At 40.1% G+C, this 26,958-nt stretch overlaps 1 protein-coding gene across 1 annotated transcript in view; it reads right to left on the bottom strand.

The window, feature by feature from the left end:
• Positions 1–2,557: 2,557 nt before the first annotated feature.
• LOC134752918 (ATP-dependent zinc metalloprotease YME1L) overlaps positions 2,558–26,958 on the bottom strand; it is a 31,003-nt gene continuing 6,602 nt past the window's right edge. The window contains exons 7-15 of the mRNA XM_063688700.1: positions 24,568–24,668; positions 22,096–22,224; positions 20,945–21,108; positions 14,508–14,673; positions 12,913–13,096; positions 7,987–8,135; positions 5,474–5,580; positions 3,528–3,708; positions 2,558–2,736 (exon numbers count right to left, since the gene is read on the bottom strand). Coding sequence (XP_063544770.1) covers positions 3,534–3,708; positions 5,474–5,580; positions 7,987–8,135; positions 12,913–13,096; positions 14,508–14,673; positions 20,945–21,108; positions 22,096–22,224; positions 24,568–24,668 — 1,175 coding nt within the window. The 3' untranslated portion in view covers positions 2,558–2,736; positions 3,528–3,533. The remainder of the gene's footprint in view (positions 2,737–3,527; positions 3,709–5,473; positions 5,581–7,986; positions 8,136–12,912; positions 13,097–14,507; positions 14,674–20,944; positions 21,109–22,095; positions 22,225–24,567; positions 24,669–26,958) is intronic.

Below are 26,958 nucleotides of genomic sequence, written 5' to 3'. Positions count from 1 at the left end.
ACCGCTCTAGTATAAGTTACTCTATGTTATGACTAACGAAAATGCGGACAAACAATACATTATGACTTCGAACTTTATGGGAAACAATAGAGACCAATTTATTTTTCTCATATTGTTTATTAGCTATAGGCTGATATTACATTATCATATTAAATGGCATATGAATTTAATAATGGTCGAAGATATTGAAAAGGAATAATGATTTATAGAAATATGATGAAACTATGATAACAATAGTTTATACAATTTCTTTCCACAGTACTGGTACATAAACCAATTTAATAAAACGAAAACTATATAGTATGAATCTTCTCAAATGATTTATACGCCTAAAGGGGCCCACTGACTATCAGTCCGCCGGACGATATCGGCCTGTCAGTTGTTCGGAACTGTCAAATTTTTGTTCTAACTGACAGGCCGATATCGTCTGGCGGACTGATAGTCAGTGGGCCCCTTAAGATAACCTTCTCGACGCCGTGTCAAACACAAAAGCTGTCACTCGGACGCCACGCCACCGAAGTGTCAAAATGTAATGTTGAAGTTAATGTAATGTATTACTTTCCATTTTGACAAGTTGCACGTTTAATAAATTGATTTAGTACTTAATATGATTCAGAATGTCTGCCAAGTTAAACCAGTTTGACAGCACTGGCTTCCCTCGAATGCGGCTGACCCTGAAAAAACTGAAATTGAACTTTATGCGAATGCACGTAGGTCTATGTTGCTCTGTGGTCTGTGACGGATTAATCCGTCTTTGGCGTTGGACCTACGCTGCCGATATATCCATCATTGGCGTCCAAAAGATTAAACAAAAGCCATTGTTTCTTTTGTGCGAGGGTCGGCCACGCACGCGCTCAGACACAATGGCCGACCGCTCTCACAAAAGAAACAATGGCTTTTGTTTAACAGATTAGGGTCTTAGGCGTAAAAATCATTTGAGAAAATTCATACTGTACCTACATGACAAATTGTGAAATATGCTGTTTATAATACGTAAAGTAAAAATGTGTATGTAAGTCAAAAAGTAATACTTAACCCTTCAAATGTCTAAGGCTTCTATGACGCTCAAAGTGGTCGCATTGTAGAAACAGCAACGATTAAGTCTCGTCGTTGTGAATAAGAGTAAAAATCGTGAAAGTTCAACCTTTTGGACGCCAATGACGGATATATCGGCACCGCAGGTTCAACGTCAAAGACTGATTAATAGGTCAAAGGCCACAGAGCAAAATAGACCTACGTGCATGTGCATGAAGTTCAATTTCAGTTTTGTCACTTCGGTGACGTGGCGTCCGAGTGACAGCTTTTGTGCTTGACACGGCGTCGAAAAGGTTAAATCAGTGTTTTATAGTTGCTATATTTTCAAAAACATCCTATAACTCAATTTAGTCTTTTATTAATATTTGTTAAATATTTGATGCCCAAAAAATGCGGTGTTAAGGATCATATTAACGAAATAATTTTGGCCCAATACAAACTTAGCCTTACATTCATCATAATAAATGTGTAGTTCTCAAATGTTATGTGATTGAATCTTGTCAGCACTGTAATTACTACTATAATCGTCAGTGTATCATTATTAGTTTAGTACCTATTTACTATACCTACCGCATATGTTATAAGCAGAGATGGGCAAAATGTAATCGACTAACGATTAACGATTAAGATTACAAGAATTAATTGCGACTGACGATTGAAAACGACGATTGATCAATCTTAGTTGTATAGAGTGCAACTAATTTAGTTGCCGATTGATTTCGGACAACTAAATTTTGTAATCGACTAATTAGTTAGACTATTTTCTCGCGACTAATGTTAGAAGCAAATTGAATAGAATACTTCGTTATGGCTATGTTGACAGACTGATTAGGACGTCTTAACGGATGTTTAAAAATAAAATAGTCATGTATTACTTACGATATTTTGACCGTTTCTAAGGAGTAAGATCTGTTCTCACTAATATTTTGCTACTAAAGTAGTGCATCTCTCTGAAATTGGATTAAATTTCTCTTATCTAAGGGTTAATAAGAACTGGGGAACCCAAACTAACATAGTTACAACATACGAGTACCTCCGTATGTTACATACATACGTACTTGTAGTTACATATTGCAAGATAAAAAATGCAAAAACGGGCGACTACGTAGTTTTAATATAGATTTAATCGTGAAATTTAGTCGATTGAAACTAAAACTAATTTAGTTGTTAGTCGAACATTCTCACAACTAAATTAATCGCGATTAAAAAATGACGATTGATATTTTTAATCGATTGATTAGTTAACTAAAAATTAATCGATTAATGCCCATCTCTGGTTATAAGTACCTCAATCCGATGACAATGCCACTTATACACTCTTGATTTATAAATCTTAGTGGGATTTGTCTCAGGATGTAGGTTGCACCTATTAATGTAAAAACCATTCTCTTCGTTTTATATTATCTTCCTATGTCTGTTTTTTTCCCCAATAAAGAAAAAATAACAAAATAACGGCCAATCAATGCTAGGCCAAGTCTAAACGATTGAAGTTTTGTCTAAATACTCTAAATAAAAACCAAGATAAAACAATATGAATATGTAATATCAGTCCTTAAGAAATAATCGGTAATACATCTCCTGTTTCGCTACGTGGTGTCAGTTTCGTGGGTTTTGCTTATTTTTATTGATTTGGAAGCTTCCTGTGGCGCCTGCAAAATTTTCAAAGACACTTCTAACGTCTCCAGCTGCGTTGTGGCCCGGCTGCAACAAGATAAGTGCTTCATATTAGACTTGCAAAGCGGGGCAAAAAATCGTATTTTAGTCCCTAGGGAAAATATGTATACATATTTTTGATTTAGCTTAAATTTACTCCCGAATCGAATCAGAATTCAATAAATCTGCCCGGAATACCTTTTTCGCTTCCCCAATTGACTCAGAATACAATTAATCTACCCGGGAAAAACATAGCTCTACATACATATTAAAAATTGTACCAATTGTACTTTTGAAGCGCTGGTGGCCTAGCGGTTAGACCCAGTAGTTTCGGAGATAAAGGGGGGGGGGGGGGGGAAAGGTAATTTTTTACCAATTTTCTTGAATAACTTCTAAATTGTTTATCCTAAAATTATAAAAAATATATATTCGAGATGATCAAAACGAGCTCTTTCATTTGATATTTAACGCGATATAGTTTGAAAAACTTTATTTTTAAGTTTCTCATTTACCCCCCAAAAGTGGCCCCCATGTTTAAAATTCATTTGTTTACGTTACATGTCCGTGTTTTTTTTAATACCACGACGGTGGCAAACAAGCATACGGCCCGCCTGATGGTAAGCAGTCACCGTAGCCTATGGACGCCTGCAACACCAGAGATATTACATGCGCGTGTCCGTGTTTGGGTCACAAACTTACATATGTATACCAAATTTCAACCTAATTGGTCCAGTAGTTTCAGAGAAAATAGGCTGTGACAGACGGACAGACGCACGAGTGATCCTATAAGGGTTCCGTTTTTTCCTTTTGAGGTACGGAACCCTAAAAAGTATGGTTACCTGTCGCTACGCGGGCTGCGGGTGCGGTTGCGGGTGCGGGTGCGGGGGGAGCAGCGGCGGTGCGGGGTGGTGGGGGGGGCTCGGCGCGGGCGCAGGTTCGCGCGTCGACCGGCTCTTCTCACTCGCGGGCTTGTCGCCGTTCATTATGGCTTTGATGTCTTCCAAGTCGAGAGTTTCGTATCTGACAATACAACATAGTAAGCTTTTTATGACAGACAGGTATTGGGTTAGATCACGCCCTGCTAGCGTTGAAAAGACTAGGAAAAATACGGGAAAATTTAAAGACGGCTCGTTTCTTTCAAGATTCTTTCAAAAAAAAAACAATGCTAATTTCAGTTAAAGAAAAAAAAAAAAAAAAAAAAAAAAACGAAAAAAGCCGAAAAAAAACAAGTTTTTTTTTAAAACCTGTATTTTTTTGTAATAAGGAATTTAAACGGGTAGGTTAAGGTTGCACGTCTATGTGTTAGATTCTGGCATTGTATTGACTTTGACACTGTCATCGGTCATCAGTGACATTGTGTATGACGTAATTAATTTTTCGAAATAAATCTGGGAAAAAACCGCAAAAAAAAACGAAATTGTGTAAAATTCCCATAAAAAACATTTGATTTACTACGCACTACAACTGATGTGCAATCGTAAAGTTTCCGAAATTGCGAATTTTTTTTACATGACAAAATTTTTGCGAATTATTTTACTGACCTAGCGGATGTAGGATCCTATATCCGATATCGGATCGGACATGTGAAAACGCTCTAATAATAATATTCATAGATATAATGCACTTTCTCATCAGTTTTTAAAGAATAAAGAGAGTTATTACAAGATAAATAGTAAATTAGCAGATCATTTTTATTTTTATTTTGACGATCATGATAGAAATTCTTATATTTTGACATTAATGCAAACTTATTATGTAAATTGTCTTTCATGAAAGAAAAAAAAAAAACACCCATATAGGGAGCGTGCATAAACTGTAGGGGGCAGCACAGGAACCCCCAGTTTATTGGCGCAAAGTGTAAATATCAAGTTTATGCTTCTAATATAGCCCACAAGATGTCAGAACCTACAATGGATAAGAAAACGTACGTGAACTGTAGAGGATCACTTGCTTTGGCGTGAAGTGTCAATGTGCGTCTAACCAAGTTATTAAAGGAATTTATGAATTTTTGAATTTAATTTAGTTGATTAATATTTATTTACTTTACTGACATAATATTATATATTATATATATTACAGAACCGTCAGGTGAACAAGTCTGCCGTTGCTGAGCATTTACTAGAGTCAGGGCCAAACCACTGGATTGAGCTTCACAACCCTAGAATACTTTCTACAGATCGTGGGTTTTATAGTAGAAAAATCCGTGAAGCCATTGAAATCAAGAAACATAGAAATTTCAATCGAGACGAAGGTTTTAAGATCTCATCCACATGGAACCCAGTCATTAGTAAGTGTAAGCGAAACCAAATATCGAAAGTTGAAAAATCGAATATTGTGAGTGTTGTGTGTCGACCCGGTAGCATCCCTAGTGCGCAAAACGTTCAAGTTAATAAACAAGACCAAGTGCGGGTAGTTCGAAAAACTCGCGCGCCTAGAAGATGTTGATGTCAACTTTAGCCAGTCTTCTCCGAGACCACGGGGACAACGCCGTCCTCGAAACGTCGGAGGTACATTTTAAAACTATTTTACGCGATTAAGTCCCGTGGAGATAAATAATAATAATATTATATAATTGAATTTGTTTCTCTTTTTTTTGTAACTTTGACATGTAATTTTATAGTGTAAGTGTAACATACCATGTATGATATAATAACATAAGCGCCTTGGTTATAGACTGTAAGCTTATTTGTAAATAAATAAAATGAAATGTATAGTTTATGATTCCAAGATGGCAGACCCTCCGACACGCACGGCCCCTATAACATAGAACAGTATGTGTACATACTTGAGCAGCGCCTCGGCGAGCGCCTTGTGCTCCTTGGCGTGCGTGCGCAGGATGTTCTTCGCGCGCTCGTAGCTCTCCGACAGCAGCTTCTTGATCTCCGTGTCCACCTGATGATTAAACACCTATTATACTACCAAAGATAGATATAACTCCGTAATAGATGGATACAGTCTAAGGAAAAAACGTGCCTCGAAAATTAAGAAAATTTGATTCTCGACCAGATGGCGCCACTACTATTGGCCTACTCTCGTATAGATGGCGTTTCGTTTGTTATTTAATAATTTTAACTCATATCAGTGTAAGAACATGGGTCAAAATCATATAAAAATAATTAATATAATACCTATAAATGCAAATAAAAAAATCATTTATCCGTATATATATATAAATTTTTTGATATTTTTATTTTTAGTTTTAATCGTGTGTCGATAGATGGCAGTGAACTTACTGTGGTTACAAAATTTACTATGACAGTACCACTCTACCTTATTATATCCTCTTTGACCTGACGATGAAACACCAATTGTGACGTTTTACCACATTGTCGCTTACCATAAGAACGAAATTTGCTAGGATCTTTATGTGAATAACCTGTCAGAGCGTCTTTATGGCAAACGACAATGTGGTACCTTTTACTTGAAAACGACACAATTATACAAGTATAGTATAGTCTGCAATGTCTGCATCTTCTCAAATAATTTTTTCGCCAAAGACCCAAATTTGTTAAACAAAAGCCTGTTCCTTTTATGCGTGCGCGTGCCCATTGTTGGTGATCGTGTGGCTATTGTTGGTTGGTTGGTTGGTTGGTATGCCACTCGCTGATACCAAAGATAGATATAACTCCGTAATAGATGGATACAGTCTAAGGAAAAAACGTGCCTCGAAAATGAAGAAAATTTGATTCTCGATCAGATGGCGCCACTACCTTTGGCCTACTCTCGTATAGATGGTGTTGACGGTTTCGTTTGTTATTTAACCATTTTAACGCATCATCAGTGAAAGAACATGTGTCAAAATAATATAAAAATAATTAATGCAAATATTGCAAATAAGAAAAATCATTTATCCATATATAAATACATTTTTTGATATTTTTATTTTTAATTTAAATCGTGTGTCGATAGATGGCAGTGAATTTACTGGTGGCACAAAATTTACAATGACAGTACCGCTCTATCCTATTATATCCTCTTTGCTGATAGACAATGGTCACGCGCTTACCAACAATGGGCACACGCACGCATAAAAGGAACAAAGGCTTTTGTTTAACAGATTAGGGTCTTTGGCGAAAAAATCATTTGAGAAGATGCAGACTATACATGTATAATTAGTATAATTACTATGAATATTTCAGTTTTATTCTCCGTACACGCAACAACGTTATTCCGGATATTTAAATGCCATGTATAATTACCACGCACTTTGTAAATAACCGTTTGTTTTTTAATTCATAATAAAAATAAAAATAAATTTGGAAGGCGTGCGCGGAGTCGAAACCAACGCACGTGGACGTGGCTCAAAACACAAAATTATAAACTTCAAGAGACTTGGGGGTCATCTATTAAATACATTACACGTTTAGGGGGAGGGAGGGCGTCAATTTGACGTAATGTAACATTTGTTCCCGAAATTTGATTTAATACTGAAAATCAGCGTCGCGGAGTGTGCCATGTTGGCTCACACCGTGACACCAAGCTGAGTAAGGACCATTTAGCGCAACCTCATTCTGTTTAATTATTTCTAGTTTTAGTCTTGTTATGTTGTGCTAATAAATGCTTTTTCTTTCTTCTTTCTTTCTTTCTAATTGTAATTTCACATTTCACTTGTAATTTGGCGTAATTGAATTTAATTTTATATAATTGTGTTATTTTATTTATTTATTAGGTAGGTTGACATTATTTGTATAGTTATTTATCTCAATAATATTATTATCTTGTGAGCGTTTTGGGGTCACCGTAAGCCGCAAGAGATTTTCACAAATAAAACAATAAATAAGAAAATGTGACAATTTGTGACAAGTGGGAGGGGGGAGTCACAAACTTTGTGACATCACTTTAACTACACCTGTTTGGATTGTTTTGTATTCGCTGTACAGTTAAATAATAGGGTTTTACTATGATTAATATTTCTACGTGTTTTTTTATTCCTAATCGATTTCATGTTATAAAATTACGAATATTGCTTTTATTAAGAAAAATTTTTTTAATAAAAATAATGATATTTTATTTAAATTGCCAACCTCGTTAAAGACAAAATTGCCAAATATCGTCCCTATACTTACTCAACCTCATATCTGCAACAATCATTTGATGGAAATGTCGCTTTTCTTTCATTCGGAATACGGGTGTTTTTGTCAACAAATGAGTGTTGCAGATACGAGGTTGAATAAGTATAGCGGCGATATGTGACGTCACACCAGAGAGGAGGGGGTTGCCAAATGTGACCAGGTGTGACAAGGAGGGGGGAGGGGTCAAAAGTTGATGAACGACCCCTTAAAGAAAACGAAGTCTTACTAGTTCATTGGTCTGAGGTCCTAGTGTGGGATGTGATGGTTGCCCCCTCGACACCTCCATACTGCGGAGGCCGACTCGCTCGCTCATGCCCCACTCGCGGACCATATGTTGCGCGATGGACGTGGCTTGCTTGAGGTCTGATGAGGCCCCTGGAAATTATACAAAAGTTATTACTTAATACATTATTTACTGACATTTGTCAATTGGTGTCCTTAATCCAGATGGAAAACGAAATCATAAACTCATCAACTGTTGACCCTTGCCATGACGATCTGTCTAATAAGAGTAATAAATCAACATTTTTTCGTGAATAACTATCGACAGATCAAAAATACTTGCTCCGATAATAAATTTAGAATATTTCATCAAAATATAAACGGCTTGTTAAACAAAATTGAACTGTTGCAAATTGCGTTACAGGAATTTCAAAGTAGGAACCAGGAGGTTGATGTAATTTGTCTAAGCGAAACTTTTGTAAAGCGCAACTGTGAATGCAATATTATCATTAACAATTACAAATTAGCAGCATCCTATTGTAGAGAAGGCAGCAGAGGTGGTACTGCTATCCTAGTTAAAAAATCGGTAGAGGTAAAATCTATTAAATTAGACCCTAAACTGGCAACAAATTTTTACTTTGAGTGCTGTGGAACAGAGATTGTTGGATTAAATCTTATAATCGTTGTAATTTATAGAATACCTGAACAAACTCGATCTCATGTAGGCATATTTATTCATAAGTTGAATATTTTGTTAATGCATTTAGTAACGAAGTACAAGAAAAAGAAAATAGTAATTTGCGGGGATTGGAATATTAATATTTTAACAGACAGCTCGTTTAGCCAAGACCTGAAGAGTACACTGATGAACTATAACTTTATCATGCATATTAACACAGCAACCAGGCGTAATACTTGCCTAGACCAAATTGCCAGCAATATAAACATAAAAAAAGTGGTAAGTGAGACTCATAATCTTTGTCTTTCTGACCATGACAAGGCTCAAACACTAACTATCAATGTGCAAAGGTCTGATAAATGTATTCGATGGTTTGAGTTCGTAAGAGACTATAGTTGTGAAAATATTGCTAAATTTTCTGAATGCATAACTGCACTATCTTTCTCTGACATTCTGGGTACTGAGGATTTTAATGAAGCGTTTTTAAAGTTTTACGACCTTTTGCGTTTATTCTACGACTTATGTTTTCCTTGGATTAAAATAAAAACTAGCAATCGCCAAAATAAAATTAAGTGGATTACAAAGGGTATACGAAAGTCATGTTACACAAAGCGTAAACTGTATATGAATTGTAGATCATCAAAAAATAAGAATGAAAACATACATGTACTGAAATCTTATAATAATATTCTCAGGAAGTGTATTTTAGCATCTCAGAGAATGACCAATAAACAGCTCATTATGAATCATAAGAATAAATGTAAGGCGACATGGAATATAATATCATCGATGACATCTAATAATAAACACAACAACAATCTTGACTCTATAGAATTTAATAATATGACATATACCGATCCACAAGAAATTTGTAATTTATTTAATAATTATTTCATTAATATTACCAGTTCTAATTTAGATATAATACAAGTACCCCCCCAAGCAACAAACAATCTGGATAAGCAAATAAATTCAATGTTTCTGAAACCAGTTGATGAACATGAGGTGTACAAATTAATTCTGTCGCTGAATAACAGTAAAGCTTGTGGTTATGATGACATTATTACGAATATTTTGAAATTAAATGCAATAAGCCTTACCCATCCCCTGACACATATTATAAATCTATCATTCAGTCAAGGCATTTTCCCAGAACAACTAAAGTTATCAATTATAAAACCATTATTTAAAAAGGGTAGTCGCAAAGATCCAAACAATTACAGACCTATAACATTAGTTCCAGTTATATCCAAATTATTTGAAAAATCAATGTCTATGAGGTTAACGAATTACCTTGAAAAGAAAAATATATTACAACCAAATCAGTTCGGTTTTAGGAAAAGCCATTCGACTGAATTAGCATGTTTTCATTTTATCAAATATGTCTCAGAAGCGATAAATAACAAATTGCCAATAACATCAATTTTCCTTGATTTAAGTAAGGCTTTCGATACTGTTAATCATAACATACTTTTGAAGAAGCTTGAAATATATGGGATTAGAGGTTCAGTACTTGCTTGGCTCAAAAGCTACCTGGGAGACAGAAAACAGTGCACGGAAATTCAAAAATTCGTTATCCAGGGGAAAAGTCTTGTAAAACAAAAGTTCCGGTCCAATTTTCGTGAAAATAAATGGGGAGTTCCTCAGGGCAGTAACTTGGGCCCATTGCTATTCCTGGTCTATATCAATGATCTTCCCCAAGCTACCGCACAAAAGTGTATATTATTTGCGGACGATACTACACTGATAATTAAGGGAGAGAACATTTTAACGTATGAAGCTGAAATAAATAAAGCCTTGACTGATATCAGCACATGGACCAGTAATAACAACCTCAAGATTAACCTAACAAAAACAGTGTATACACAATTTCATTCCTATCAAACCAATCCTGACCAACTTGACATCAAATATAATGACATCCTTGTAGAAAAATGTGATAATGTGAAATTTTTAGGATTACATATTGACAAAAACCTAAGCTGGAAACAACACGTCGATGTTGTTTGTTCCAAACTTGACGGATTTGTGTTCGCCCTAAGGAAACTTAGAAACGCGGTATCTTTACAGGCCTCAACAACTGCCTATCACGGATATGTGGCATCTGTACTTAACTACGGTCTTTTACTGTGGGGCAATTCAGTCGACATTGAAAAAGCGTTCATTCGGCAGAAAAAGTGTATTCGTGCGATAGCCAACGCTTGGATCACGGACAGTTGTAAACCACTGTTTAAGCAATTTAATGTTTTGCCTTTGCCTTGCATGTACATAAAAAAAGCATGTCTATTTGTGAAAAAACACCCTGAACTTTTTAAAAAGAGATTTGATGTATTTGCCGGAAATCGGAGAGCGCAATACAAGCATTTATTGTATCAACCTCCTTCACATTCTATTGTATACCACAGAAATGCATACAATATGTGTATAGTTATATTCAACAGTCTTCCTGATGAGCTAAAGCAAATCGATAGTAACCAATTTAGCAATAAGATTACAAAATGGCTGTCTGAAAATTGCTTTTATAGTGTGAGGGAATTTTTAGAGCACAATAATAATTTAAAGCAGTTAGAATGATAATTTAAGTTGCATAAATTATGTATATATTTTGACATCTTATTATTAAATTATTTTCCCAATGACTTTTAAATAAATTATACACGACATCCATTTTGTAATTTGACTTTTTATATAAAAATTTTAACTTATCGATATTAGTTTTATTTATTCATGGACATTTTATTATTTAATATTCAAATTGTTACCAACTTATTATTAGTTTTTTAACAGGAAAAATTACCCACTGTTTTCATTTCTGTCGTAATATTTTCTATATTGTACTTTATTTTATGTTAAAATTATTAAATTGTCAATTATTTGCATGTCGTGTCCTCGACTGAATACTGATACATGTAAACGTTTTCTGTTGTCATCTTATACACGTATTCTGGCAAATAAAGAAATTCTATTCTATTCTATTCTATACAGTTAAGACGATAGACGAGGACTTCTTCATACAAACTGTTGCGAACGCAACTTTTTATTTATATAAAATATTCCTAGCAGTAGCTAAACGCAGCCGTCGGGCTCGGTTAGTCTGTGGAGGCTTTTTTAAAGCACCAATAGGAGCGCTCCACATCATTTCTATCGCGGCCAATGAGGGCTAACGCGTATGAATTCGCCGCTAGGGGCGCTAGTGTAGATGGTGGTCTTTTCCATAGTTCGAAATGTCAAATGTCACTTGTCACTTCAATGACTGACGGCTGTTCTTTAGTCTTTTGGACCACCATCAACAGAGGCGCCAACTGGTGAGCAAAAAAACGATAGCCCTCATTAGAGGCACCTAAATTTAAAGCACCTTTTTTCTGTTCAATTTCGCTGAATCACTCTCTCATCAGCCTCTATACCATAACCACCCCTTCTACGCTTTTTAACCGTTTTGTCAACTGTACCTTGTAACCAGTACCTACTGAAAATTATATTAGTTTACTTCAAATCGAAGTCTTTTATTTGAGTCGTCGAGACCTGCACGGCGGCTACACATACGCAGTCACCATTTTCCTCCCTGGATATTGACATTACGGAAAATGTTTTTACAAAATTTATTGTCGTATTATGTCGTATTAACCATAGCTATATGCCCCTTCGTTTGACTTTTTTTAGATTTTTTGATTATTATAAGTTATATCAGTTAGGAGCGAAAAAAAATCCATTAAAATTTTCAAAAGCTCCTAAAATGAGTATCCGGCAGCCAGGAGAGGGCCCACAAAATTAGGGTCATCTTGTGGAAAGCTTGATGGAGGTAAGCGTTTTTGGATGGGGTAAGTGCCCTCAGGATGGGATAGTAGAAGCCGCTCGACCCCAATTTCAAAGAAAAACTACACGCATACTAGAGGTCAAAACAATTTTTTTGACCCGCAGTTCCTTAAAAAATTTCCCCTAGGACTACTGAAACATTTATTTTTTTGTATGGAATTTTTTTTTCTTTTTCAATAACCTATCGTGTGTGGTATCACACGAAAGGGCATTGTGAGGCGATTCTAAAAATATACCACATTATTACATTTCAGCCATTTTTTTTTCTATTATGCGTGTGCCAAACGGCTAACCTGTACATCGATTTGCAGTTTTTTTATGAGAACGGTTTACACTAGGGTGAGCGCCCTATGGAGGGGGTGAGCATCTCCAGCAGCTAACTTGTCAAGCCTTAACACAACTCTTTTAGAAAAGTTTGCGTGTGGATAAGAAACTAACCCGAAGTAATCTTATCAGGTCCGAACACCAGCTCCTCAGCAGCTCTGCCTCCCATCATGGTGTCCATCATGGCTAGCAGCTGTTGTTTGGTGACGTGGTACCGCTCCTTAGCCGGGATGTAGGCCGTGTGGCCCAGCGAGGGCCCGCGGGGGATGATGGTCACTTTGTGGAGGGGGTGCGCGTCCTGAAATTAAGGGGAACTTTAAGTTTTGTACTACTATATAAAATTTACAATGTGAATGATACCTCCATAATTTATAACGGATTTAAAAAAAGGTAATGCCAATTTTACGATATACATTTGATAACGACGTTATATTATTTCATTAGTATTGTATCTCCTTCGATATCACGGGCCTATAAATCCCGGTCTTTTGATAGGCTTGCGTGGGGATATAGATCCAACACGTAGAGGCCCCTTGGAGAGCTTTAATGTCATGTAGAACGCCTGCTGGAACCCGTTCACAGGCGCAACAATAGACACCCATGAACCGGTCGCAGCAGGCATTGGGACTATTGCAGAAAAAGTGAACAGTATACCGGTCTATGGATTGAAGTTTGGGTGGACAATGAGACTGGGCTATTGTAAAGAACTCCGGACACCTGCCATAACAATGTCTCTACACGTTATCGAGGCAGGTGGTGACTCGCCGCTGACTAGATGGGCCCCTGAAACTGCCGTCGTGAAGACGACCAGGAGCAACACCGGTGTGAGCGGCTCAGGGGTGTCAAGAGGTGTGCGCCGCGCCGCTACCCAGTGGCTGTTACCAGCCACTGTGCCAACTCGCGTCTTATGCATCTTTCACTTCCACCCCTGGAGCATATAGCTCTTACGACTCCCCTCTGGACGGCCAATGAAGGCAAGCCAGAGCTGAGAGTCCTGCGGGTCCCCTTGGGGTCCACTCCGACCGCCGAAGACACGCCGGAGACGGAGACCCTGACCGACTCTCTGGAGCACTCGGGTCCGTGGGGTCGTCACTCCCCAACAGCTCGCCACAAACTGCCCTGTATTAGTATTGTTATTATTTTCATTTTTATTTTGACGATCATGATAGAAATTCTAATATTTTTGACATTAATGCAAACTTATAATGTAATTGTCTTCAAGAAATAAATCATCTAATCTAATCTAATCTTAAAAAAACCGGACAAGTGCGAGTCGGACTCGCCCACCGAGGGTTCCGTACTTTTTAGTATTTGTATAGCGGCAACAGAAATACACCATCTGTGAAAATTTCAACAGTCTAGCTATCACGGTTCATGAGATGCAGCCTAGTGACAGACAGACGGACAGAGGAGTCTTAGTGATAGGGTCCCGTTTATACCCCTTGGGTACGGAACCCTAAAAAAAGTCGAACTGCCAAACGTTGATCTAATCTAAAATGTAAAATTTAGACGTAATTTACTATTAACGGACCATTTGTTTCTAAAATAATCTCATCCAATTTAGTGTAATAAGATACTAGCGCGTGTCCCTCATAGTACGCAGCTATTATTCATCATGCAGTCGAGAACGTCTCTCCGGACCCATCAGCACCTTGTCGTGCCTTGATCAGACCTGGAATATCTCTGGACCCACAATAATGTCCACTGACCTTGGTGTAATAAGCTACTAGCGCGTGTCCGCCCTCATGATACGCAGTGATGGTGTTGGCCTCTTCATCAGGCAGTCGAGAACGTCTCTCCGGACCCATGAGGACCTTGTCTCGGGCGTCTTCTAGATACTTCATTGTGACTGTCTTTGCGCCGTCTATCGCTGCCCTGCAATCAAAACATAATATTGTTAAAAAAGGGGACCCTCAGTTTTAACCTCACGAAGGGCATTTCTTAACCGATTCCTGTGAAAATTTGCGAGCATGTTTGATAATTGTAGTATGGGACGGGATCCAAATTAAACCATTGATGGCGTATGACTGATTTATTAGATATCATGCATCTCCCCAAGTACCCACATTATGTTTATAAGCATACCCACTACATCTCCCTTCCTATACAATGCCTAAACAAAGGTCTTCGAACTTTACTGTTAGCCTATCATGCAATTTAATACTAAAATAAACCGTATACAATATATTGGTATGATAGTTACACTTTCAGTACTAAAATTATACATATTACCTGCCTACTATCTTTTCCCTTCGTCTTTTTTTTCATTTAGGTGTACAGTGCTGCTTATCTATTCGTACAACCTATACATAAACAATTGTGCATACATCTATATTTATAAATTTAAACAATTATTTAAAAAATGTAATTAAAAAGATACATGTTATACTCTAACAGTAATATTAGAGAAACAATGAAATGATCGTAATAACAAAATTAAGTTCCTTATAAATATTTTTTTTTTTTTTTTAATATTTTTAGTATTAAATGTACTTCAATATTTCATTGTAAAGAACAATGGAATTTTGACCGTGAGTCACTGACTTTACGTTCGAAATTACTTAACAGGTACTCTTCGCGTTTGTAAACAGTACAGTACTCAATTCACATTAAGGAAAATTCATGAATATCGTTGAGGTGGTTTTACTGTTCTGCCACTTCGAGTTACGTAATACCTATTAGCCGAAGTCGATGGTTGCAAGTCGGGTCGGTCGGGTCTGGTGGTCACGGCACCGGTTGCCGGCTCTCCAGGACTCTGAAACTGGTCCCAGTCCAAATAACCCCGCGTACGGCCAGTGTTAGGTTGACTACGAGGCGCTAATTCGCTGGTCGTGTCTGGAACTTTCAATATGTGCTGACGGTTCCTTCTGTAAACTCCACCATCGTTAGTTCGTAGCCAGTACGAACGACCATCTTGAGCTTGGTTAACTATTTGTGACTTTACCCACTCTTTATTTTGCTTCACGCGTACCGTATCGTTTGGATTTAATTTTGGTAACGCCCTAGTCCCACGATCATAATTTGATTTATAATTATTTATTCTTGCTGATCTCTCGTCTTTAAATAAACGTCGATCAATTGTGCGCGGTTTCAATAACGCATCTGTTACCGGTAAACGTGTTTTTAAACTTCGACTCATTAATAATTGAGCCGGAGAGTATGTTTCTCCTGTCACGGGTGAATTTCTGAAATTTAGTAAACCGAGATACCAATCACTCCCTGTTTCATATGCTTTTAACATTAATCCCTTTATTGTGCGTACGTTGCGTTCTGCGAGACCGTTCGATCTCGGGTACAAAGGTGAACTGGTGACATGCGCAAATTCCCATTGTTTACAAAACCCTTTAAACTCCATTGACGTAAATTGTGTCCCATTGTCGGTGACAATTTTTTCTGGTATCCCATGCCGACTAAACATTTGTTTAAGTGATTCAATTACGGTACCACTTTGTAAGTTATTTAAACAGCTAATTTCAACAAATTTTGAAAAATAATCTACAACCAATAAGAACATTTTGCCTTTAAACTCAAAAATGTCACCCGCTAGTACCTGCCACGGGCGCTCGGGCACTTCGTGCGGCTGCAGCGGCTCGCGCGCGGGCGCCGCGCGGTGTCGCTGGCACGTCTCGCACGCCAGCACGGCGCGTTCCACGTCCCGCGCCATGCCGGGCCACCACATCACTCCGCGCGCTCGTCTCTGACATTTATCCACCCCCAGGTGGCCCTCATGAACTCGACGCACCATCTCTTTGCGCAACGAAACCGGTATCACAATTCTCTCATTTCTAAATAAAATACCATTTACATCGTGAAGCTCATCATGCACGTCCCAGTATGGCTTTACAATATCCTTGACCTCTCTTTTGTTACCGGGCCAGCCGTTATGGTAGTATTCGCAAATAGCCATCAGGACGGGGTCCCTCAATGTGTCCTCCTTTATTTTACCTAGCATTTCGGGTGTCGCCTCCACATTATTATATAACATGTTAACGTGCACTACCACATCCTTACACACATCACTATCGACGCCCGCCTCACTAGGCGCTCTCGACAATGTGTCCGCAATAAACATCTCCTTTCCGGGCTTGTAGCGGAGATCAATATTATAATGCTGCAATTTTAAAAGCATGCGCTGGAGGCGCGCCGGTGTTTCGTTAAGTGGTTTTTTCATGATAGCTTCCAGCGGCTTATGGTCACTTTCCACAGTAATCACACTATGACCATAAATGTATTGATGAAATCGAGTGCACCCGAAAACCACCGCGAGCAGTTCTTTTTCGATTTGCGCCCAGCGCGTCTCCGCGGGCGTGAGTGTGCGCGCCGCATAGGCGACGGGCCGCCCGCCCTGCATCAGACAAGCGCCCAGGCCACGCGAACTCGCATCTACTGATACACACACTGCTTCGTGCGGCGAATAGTATGCTAATACTGGGCTACTACTTATTTTTGACTTTAATTCTTTGAACGCGTTGTCATGAATATGGAGCCACTCAAATTGAACATTTTTTGCTAATAGACTACGCAACGGAGCAGATATCTCTGAATATTGAGGTATGAATCTCGAAAGATAATTAGTAACTCCCAGAAATCGCTCGAGGTCTTTCTTATCACTCGGCTTTGGCAAGTTAATTATTGCCTTCACCCGACTATTGTCTGGTTTCATACCAACCGCATTAAAACTGTGACCTAAAAAAATAATATCGGACACCTTGAATACACATTTATTTTGATTAAATTTGACCCCATTTAATAACGCCCGTCTCATCACCTCCTTAAGTCGACTATCGTGTTCCTGCTCAGTTTTTCCCCAGATTAAAATATCATCACAGTAAACCTCTACCCCCTCCATTTTAAATATTTTTGACATTTCATTATGGAAGATTTCAGGTGCACAGTTAATTCCGAAGGGCATTCTAATGTACCTAAATCTACCTTCAGGAGTTGAAAACGTACAAAGCTTGGAACTTTCCTCATCTAAACGTAACATCCAGAAGCCATTTTTAGCATCACATTTAGAGAAAAACTTAGCCCCCGAGAGATTACTGGTTATCTCTTCCAGAGTAGGAAGTAAAAAATGACTTCGTTTTACTGCTTTGTTAAGATGTTTAGGATCTAAACATACACGAAGTTTGTTATCTGGTTTTTCTACTACCACTATATTTGAAACCCAATCTGTGGGACCGTCCTCCCTTACAATAACACCCAACTTGACCATATTATCGAGTTCTTCCTTTAAACGAGGACGCAGCTTCAGAGGTATTTTTCGCGAACAGGCAACCACCGGCGGTACAGTCTTATCTAATTCTATTTTACATACTGTTGGCAAACACCCTATGCCTTCAAATACCGATTCATCAATTTTCACTTCATTAATTTTTAAACTACTCTCAGTAGAATCGCTAGTTCGGACAATAAGATTCAAATTGACACATGCTTTTAATCCCAGCAAATTATTACAATTCACTCGCAATACATAAACTTTTTGTATTATTTTTCTATTATTACATACCAAGGACGCATTAAAATAACCTACTACCGGCAATCGTTGTTTGTCGATTTGTCTCAGTACAATGTTACTTTTTATTAAGTTTTCCGTATTAAAACCTGCATTTATATAAGAATTCAATGATATTACCGTGGCGGCCGCACCACTGTCCAATTTAAAATTTATATTCACACCATCCACACTAATCATTTCCGTCCACGACTCGGTACACTCGGCTTCATCGATATTAATATTGTACAAAATAAGCTCACCAAAGTCCTCGTTTACATCACCGTCCTCGTCACCGCCATCACCGCCGACCATCTCGCGGACTTGCGGCTGCGCAGGTCGCACACGACAACACTTCGCGAAATGTCCAACCCTATCACACCGATAACACGAAATCCCCGATGCCGGACACCGGTCACTCACGCTATGCCTTAAGTCACACTTGTCGCACACATTATTTGAGTAATATTGTCGTGGCGCTTGGCGTTGAGGCGCGCCCCGCGCCTGTCCCGTGCGGGCGCCGCCGCCGCGGCCGCCGCGCCACCGGCCCCGTGCCGCGGGCGCACCCGCCGCCCGCGCTCCGTCGCGCCACAAGCGCTCCACCGCGCCGCCGCCGCTCGTCGCATGCTGTACACTGCAGCCCGCCGCTTGCTGACCCGCTCGCTCTGCCGCTCGACACCAAGTTACCGCCTCCTCTAAACCTAACGACGTTTTTGCCAGTAGCTTTTCCCTCATTTGTACATCTTTTAAACCACGAATAAGTTGCGTTAATATTAGGCTATTTTTTAAACTGTCAAAACTGCAATTTTTGCTTTTTACTTTTAGCACCCCTAAAAACTTATCAAAAGTCATGTCTTTCTGATATGTCTCGAAAAACATATGTCTTTCGTAATTTATATTTTTCTGTGGATCAAAATAATCACTAAATTTTTTGCACAAAACGTCATAATTAGATTTTTCCGATTCGGCAACATCTAATTCCTCATAAATTTCTCGGCCGTATTTTCCTATAACATGCATAAATAGTGCACATTTCTCTGCATCCGGAACAGATGCCTTGTCTGAGGCAATCAAAAAATATTCGAACGACATTTTCCATTCTCGCCAATTGGTAGCCATATTGCCCTCTTGTTGCAAAGGCGCTGGCTGTTGAATAGCCGCGTACACACCGCTCGCACTCACAGTTTTCTCAACCATTGTAATACTATTATCCGTCCTTTAATATAACAAACAGTTTAAGCACTTTTATGCACCGAAATACACTTTAAAACCACACCTGACACCATGTAGTATGGGACGGGATCCAAATTAAACCATTGATGGCGTATGACTGATTTATTAGATATCATGCATCTCCCCAAGTACCCACATTATGTTTATAAGCATACCCACTACAATAATGATACGGATTTTTTTTCACGTCGGGGTTCACACCCGGCCAGGCACAGTTTCAGGATATCTTACTTGAGGGTGGCCTGGTTGACCATGTTCTCGAGGTCTGCCCCGGTGAAACCGGTGGTCCCCCTGGCTAGCACGTCGCTGTTCACGTCGGGGTTGGCCGTCACCTGGCCCAGGTACAGTTCCAGGATATCTTACTTGAGGGCGGCCTGGTTGACCATGTTCTCGAGGTCTGCCCCGGTGAAGCCGGTGGTCCCCCTGGCTAGCACGTCGCTGTTCACGTCGGGGTTGGCCGTCACCTGGCCCAGGTACAGTTCCAGGATATCTTACTTGAGGGCGGCCTGGTTGACCATGTTCTCGAGGTCTGCCCCGGTGAAGCCGGTGGTCCCCCTGGCTAGCACGTCGCTGTTCACGTCGGGGTTGGCCGTCACCCGGCCCAGGTACAGTTCCAGGATATCTTACTTGAGGGCGGCCTGGTTGACCATGTTCTCGAGGTCTGCCCCGGTGAAGCCGGTGGTCCCCCTGGCTAGCACGTCGCTGTTCACGTCGGGGTTGGCCGTCACCCGGCCCAGGTACAGTTCCAGGATATCTTACTTGAGGGCGGCCTGGTTGACCATGTTCTCGAGGTCTGCCCCGGTGAAGCCGGTGGTCCCCCTGGCTAGCACGTCGCTGTTCACGTCGGGGTTGGCCGTCACCCGGCCCAGGTACAGTTCCAGGATATCTTACTTGAGGGCGGCCTGGTTGACCATGTTCTCGAGGTCTGCCCCGGTGAAGCCGGTGGTCCCCCTGGCTAGCACGTCGCTGTTCACGTCGGGGTTGGCCGTCACCCGGCCCAGGTACAGTTCCAGGATATCTTACTTGAGGGCGGCCTGGTTGACCATGTTCTCGAGGTCTGCCCCGGTGAAGCCGGTGGTCCCCCTGGCTAGCACGTCGCTGTTCACGTCGGGGTTGGCCGTCACCCGGCCCAGGTACAGTTCCAGGATATCTTACTTGAGGGCGGCCTGGTTGACCATGTTCTCGAGGTCTGCCCCGGTGAAGCCGGTGGTCCCCCTGGCTAGCACGTCGCTGTTCACGTCGGGGTTGGCCGTCACCCGGCCCAGGTACAGTTCCAGGATATCTTACTTGAGGGCGGCCTGGTTGACCATGTTCTCGAGGTCTGCCCCGGTGAAGCCGGTGGTCCCCCTGGCTAGCACGTCGCTGTTCACGTCGGGGTTGGCCGTCACCCGGCCCAGGTACAGTTCCAGGATATCTTACTTGAGGGCGGCCTGGTTGACCATGTTCTCGAGGTCTGCCCCGGTGAAGCCGGTGGTCCCCCTGGCTAGCACGTCGCTGTTCACGTCGGGGTTGGCCGTCACTCGGCCCAGGTACAGTTCCAGGATCTCGCGGCGACCTCCGTAGTCTGGTGTTGGCACGTTCACCTTTAAAAAAAAGTTAAAAACTTTATTTATTAGCGTTTTCTCTTCACTGTGTACAATCAGCCGGGCTAGCACATGATTGGCGCGACAGTATCTCGCGTCGACGTCCTTCTTTAATTAACATAAGTAGTTAAAATAAAACCGGCCAAGTGCGAGTCGGACTCACACACGAAGGGATCCGTACCATTAACTATAAAAACGGTCACCCATCCAAGTACTGACCCTTCGGTCAAAAATCAGATTTGTTGTATGGGAGCCCCACTTAAATCTCTATTTTATTCTGTTTTTAGTATTTGTTGTTATAGCGGCATCCGAAATACATCATCATAATATCTCTAATATCTCTACCGCATAAGCGTTTTGGCATCTTAGCTGTAAGTTTGTGCATGTGACTAAATAAATAAAATAAAAATAAATAAATAAATCTGTGAAAATTTCAGCTGTCTAGCTATCACAGATCACGAGATACAGCCTGGTGACAGACGGACAGACAGACGGACAGCGGAGTCTTAGTAATAGGGTCCCGTTTTTACCCTTTGGGTACGGAACCCTAAAAAGACGGGTAGTCTATCTCGTCGCGAGACACTGTCGCGGCAATCATGTGCCTATGCAATAATAATAGCGCATGAAACGTGCCAAAAATATCTGCCACCTCTAATACTTTTCCACATAGAGGTCCCTACAAGTCTAGTATAAAATTGTTTGCTAGTCTAATTGTGTCGTTTTCAATCAAAAGGTACCACATTGTCGCTTACCATAAGGACGAAACTTGCTTGTATCTTTATACGAAAAACCTGTCAGAGCGTCCTTATGGCAGGCGACAATGTTTTTTTTTTTTTTTTAATAGCACGTCGGTGGCAATCATGCATACGGCTCGCCTGATGGTAAGCAGTTACCGTAGCCTATGGACGCCTATGTGGTACCTTTTGCTTAAAAACGACATAATTGTTCTACATATTTTTGTTGTGTTAGTTTTGTTGTATATATCACCTCAACGTCAAAACGTCCCGGTCTCAGCAGAGCCTGGTCCAAGTCATCCCGGCGGTTGGTAGCGCCCAGTACTATGACCCCCTCGTTCTGGTGGAACCCGTCCATTTCTGATAGAAGCTGGTTAATAGTCTGTGAAAAAAAGGTTTAAGATCATTAATTAAAATAAAAGTTTAACTATTGTTCTGGATAAAATGTAACTATTTAATCAGTTTTTGAAGACTATGCCTTTACGAGCTGGTGTGGTGGAAACATATTTATGTATACAATAGCAATATAATCCACCTTACAGAAAACCGCAGCCAAATAACACTAGACTCTACTCATAGTGTTGTGTTCCTGCCGGGGAGTAAGGTTGCCAGAGCTCGAGAGAGAGGAGTGTTAGGGTCGGCAACGCGCATGTAATATCTCTGGTGTTGCAGGCGTACATATGCTACGGTAACTGCTTACCATCAGGCGTGCCGTATGCTTGTTTGCCACCGACGTGGTATTAAAAAAAAACTATTACTATGAACTCTATGAAGCTTGTTTTAAGAGTCTCTGGCAAGCTCGGCCGAATTTCACCTTCCCATACAAACATAGTTCCTCTCTCATTTTAAAACTACGTGTTGGACTGTAATGAAAGTTTGCACATACAATGACATGAGGTATATCTAGGTCTGTAATTAGTTTATATAGCTCCAGTTTATAAAACAAACGAAATAGAGCAAAAACAAGTTTTGTATGAAAAACTTAAATTCACTGTATTTTTTTTACTATGGTATCTGAAGCTACATAAAATAATTACAGACCTACGTAGTACGTGTGTATCAAAGATATAGATATAACTCCGTAATAGATGGATACGGTCTAAGGAAAAAACGTGCCTCGAAAATTACGAAAACTTGTGTCTCGATCAGATGGCGCCACTACCTTTGGCCTAGTCTGGTATAGAGGGCGTTGACGGTTTCGTTTGTTATTTAACAATTTTGACGCATATCAGTGAAAGAACATGGATCAAAATCATATAAAAATAATTAATTCAAATAAAAAAAATCATTTATCCATATTTAAATACATTTTATCGTATTTTTATAAATCTTCATTTTTAGTTTTAAAGTCTGTCGATAGATGGCAGTGAATTTACTGTGGTTACAAAATTTACTATGACAGTACCGCTCTATCCTATTATATCCTCTTTAAAAATAAATTAAATATATCTTTATTTCAGACCCATAAGTCCATACATGGTTAGTTATATCATAGAGTAACTTATACTAGAGCGGTACTGTCATAGTAAATTTTGTAACCCCAATAAATTCACTGCCATCTGTCGACACACTTTAAAACTAAAAATGAAGACTTATAAAAATACGATAAAATGTATTTAAATATAGATAAATGATTTTTTTTATTTGCATTAATTATTTTTATGATTTTGACCCATGTTCTTTCACTGATATGCGTTAAAATTGTTAAATAACAAACGAAACCGTCAACGCCATCTATACGAATGTAGGCCAAAACTAGTAGCGCCCTCTGAACGAGAATCAAGTTTTCTTGATTTTCGAGGCACGTTTTTTCCTTAGACTGTATCCATCGATTACGCAGTTATATCTATCTTTGGTTATATTAACTTAAAAGCTATATTAGTTACCTACACTAAGCATCAACTAATTATCTTTGCATAAACTAATTACAGACATAGATATACTTTATTCTATTGTAAGTACAGTCGCCATCAGATATATCGGAGCGGCCGAGGTGCTCAAAAATATCTGAACACGCACTCTAACGCTTTGACAATAGAGGCGTGTTCAGATATTTGTGAGCACATTGGCCGCTCCGATATATCTGATGGCGACTGTACAAAGTTTCAGAGCAATCTAAGCTATTCATTTTAAAATGTGAGCGGAACTACGTTTGTATGGAGAACCGAGCTTGCCGGGGACCCTTAAGTCGCAGCAAAAAGTCGTCTCATTGACCTGGAACGAGCTCAACGTGCACTGTTAATAGTCATGTTTTTCAAAAAAAAATAGATACCCTACCGACTTGTTATTCCCAGTGGCCTACTTTCGGTCAGGAAGTTATACATACTACAAACAACACTAAAAACACACAAATTATTACCATATAACCCTAACTACAAAAATAATAGACGTATTATCTATGTAGCCAAGACTTCACGTACAAGATCGCACTTTGCAAGGTCGCAATTTAACGCAAAGTCTGCCTATTTATATAATAAAATAAATAAAGAATTAGACATTCACTCAAAGTCACACCGAGATTGCAAAACACTCCTTACTGCGTGGCTAAAAACAAAATCATACGAAGAAACGGAAAAACTACTAATATCAGAATATAGGGAAGAGCGGTGCCTCCCGACACAGGCAATTTTTTGCTTACCGGGCGGCTCCATCACCTAAATCATGCCAATTTGTGTTTAAAACAGATAAAGATTTTTGTATTTGTATTTGTATTAAGTTAATTCACCTGGTTGGCGTAGGGATGTAGAACGCTGTTGGTCCTCTTGGCTCCGACCGAGTCGATTTCGTCAATGAATATCACGCAAGGGGCACGCTCCTTCGCCGCTTCTGTTGATAAATAAAGGAGGTTTTGGGGTTGTTTGTTAGAAAATACAAATGAAAACAAACTAACAACAAAATCGGCCAAGTGCGAGTCGGACTCGCGCACTAAGGGTTCCGTACCATTACGCAAAAAAAACATGTTTGTTGTATGGGAGCCCCACTTAAATATTTATTTTATTCTCTTTTTAGTAATGTAGTAGTAAGTAAATGGTCATTAGGATTCCGTACCCAAAGGGTAAAAACGGGACCCTATTACTAAGACTCCGCTGTCCGTCTGTCTGGCACCAGGCTGTATCCCATGAACCGTGATAGCTAGACAGTTGAAATATACTAAAAAGTACGGAACCCTTGGTGCGCGAGTCCGACTCGCACTTGGCCGGTTTTTTTTTTGGTTATTTTCTTAAATAACCTCTAAACTGTTTATCCTAAAATTATTAAAAATATATATTTGAGATTTTCTTTCATTTGATATGTAACACGAAATAGTTTGAAAAACTTTATTTTTGAATTTTCTCATTTATCCCCCAAAAGTGGCCCCCCATGTTTAAAATTCATTTGTTTACGTTACATGTCCTTCTTTGGGTCACAAACTTACGAATGTGTACCAAATTTCAACTAAATTGGTCCAGTAGCTTCGGAGAAAAAAAAAGCTGTGACAGACAGACAGACAGACGCACGAATGATCCTATAAGGGTTCCGTGTTTTCGTTTTCAGGTACGGATCCCTAAAAAAAGATGCAAAACACTTACAGGATCCTCATACACAGAGAAAAAGGTAAAATGTAAGCAGACAAAACTTTACTAACCTAAATTGTGATTTATCTTGTATAGATTAAGCTTTTATTTTTATATAATACTGTAAGCTATATGTATTACTTAGTATTAGTACAATGTCAAAACTTCAGCGTAGGAAGATGTTAATTAAAAATGTGAATTGTCTCAACTGACTCCACAAGACAGGCCTAGCCTAGTGTGGAGCTCATAGGTTAATAAAACTATGTATAAGTTTTTGGTAAATAAATTATTTTTATTTGTTATAAAACTTACTGAACAGATCCCTCACTCTCCGGGCACCCTGCCCTACAAGGATCTCGTCGAACTCGGGCCCGGCCGCGTGCGATTCATCACTTACAGGATCCTCATACACAGAGAGTAAGCAGACAAAACTTACTGAACAGATCCCTCACTCTCCGGGCACCCTGCCCTACAAGGATCTCGTCGAACTCGGGCCCGGCCGCGTGCGATTCATCACTTACAGGATCCTCATACACAGAGAGTAAGCAGACAAAACTTACTGAACAGATCCCTCACTCTCCGGGCACCCTGCCCTACAAGGATCTCGTCGAACTCGGGCCCGGCCGCGTGCGATTCATCACTTACAGGATCCTCATACACAGAGAGTAAGCAGACAAAACTTACTGAACAGATCCCTCACTCTCCGGGCACCCTGCCCTACAAGGATCTCGTCGAACTCGGGCCCGGCCGCGTGCGATTCATCACTTACAGGATCCTCATACACAGAGAGTAAGCAGACAAAACTTACTGAACAGATCCCTCACTCTCCGGGCACCCTGCCCTACAAGGATCTCGTCGAACTCGGGCCCGGCCGCGTGCGATTCATCACTTACAGGATCCTCATACACAGAGAGTAAGCAGACAAAACTTACTGAACAGATCCCTCACTCTCCGGGCACCCTGCCCTACAAGGATCTCGTCGAACTCGGGCCCGGCCGCGTGCGATTCATCACTTACAGGATCCTCATACACAGAGAGTAAGCAGACAAAACTTACTGAACAGATCCCTCACTCTCCGGGCACCCTGCCCTACAAGGATCTCGTCGAACTCGGGCCCGGCCGCGTGCGATTCATCACTTACAGGATCCTCATACACAGAGAGTAAGCAGACAAAACTTACTGAACAGATCCCTCACTCTCCGGGCACCCTGCCCTACAAGGATCTCGTCGAACTCGGGCCCGGCCGCGTGCGATTCATCACTTACAGGATCCTCATACACAGAGAGTAAGCAGACAAAACTTACTGAACAGATCCCTCACTCTCCGGGCACCCTGCCCTACAAGGATCTCGTCGAACTCGGGCCCGGCCGCGTGCGATTCATCACTTACAGGATCCTCATACACAGAGAGTAAGCAGACAAAACTTACTGAACAGATCCCTCACTCTCCGGGCACCCTGCCCTACAAGGATCTCGTCGAACTCGGGCCCGGCCGCGTGCGATTCATCACTTACAGGATCCTCATACACAGAGAGTAAGCAGACAAAACTTACTGAACAGATC

Source organism: Cydia strobilella, chromosome 25 (assembly GCF_947568885.1).
Source record: "Cydia strobilella chromosome 25, ilCydStro3.1, whole genome shotgun sequence".
Classification (NCBI taxonomy): domain Eukaryota; kingdom Metazoa; phylum Arthropoda; class Insecta; order Lepidoptera; family Tortricidae; genus Cydia; species Cydia strobilella.
The sequence above is the reverse complement of the archived record's forward strand: the minus strand, read 5'-3'. Positions and strand labels throughout refer to the sequence as shown.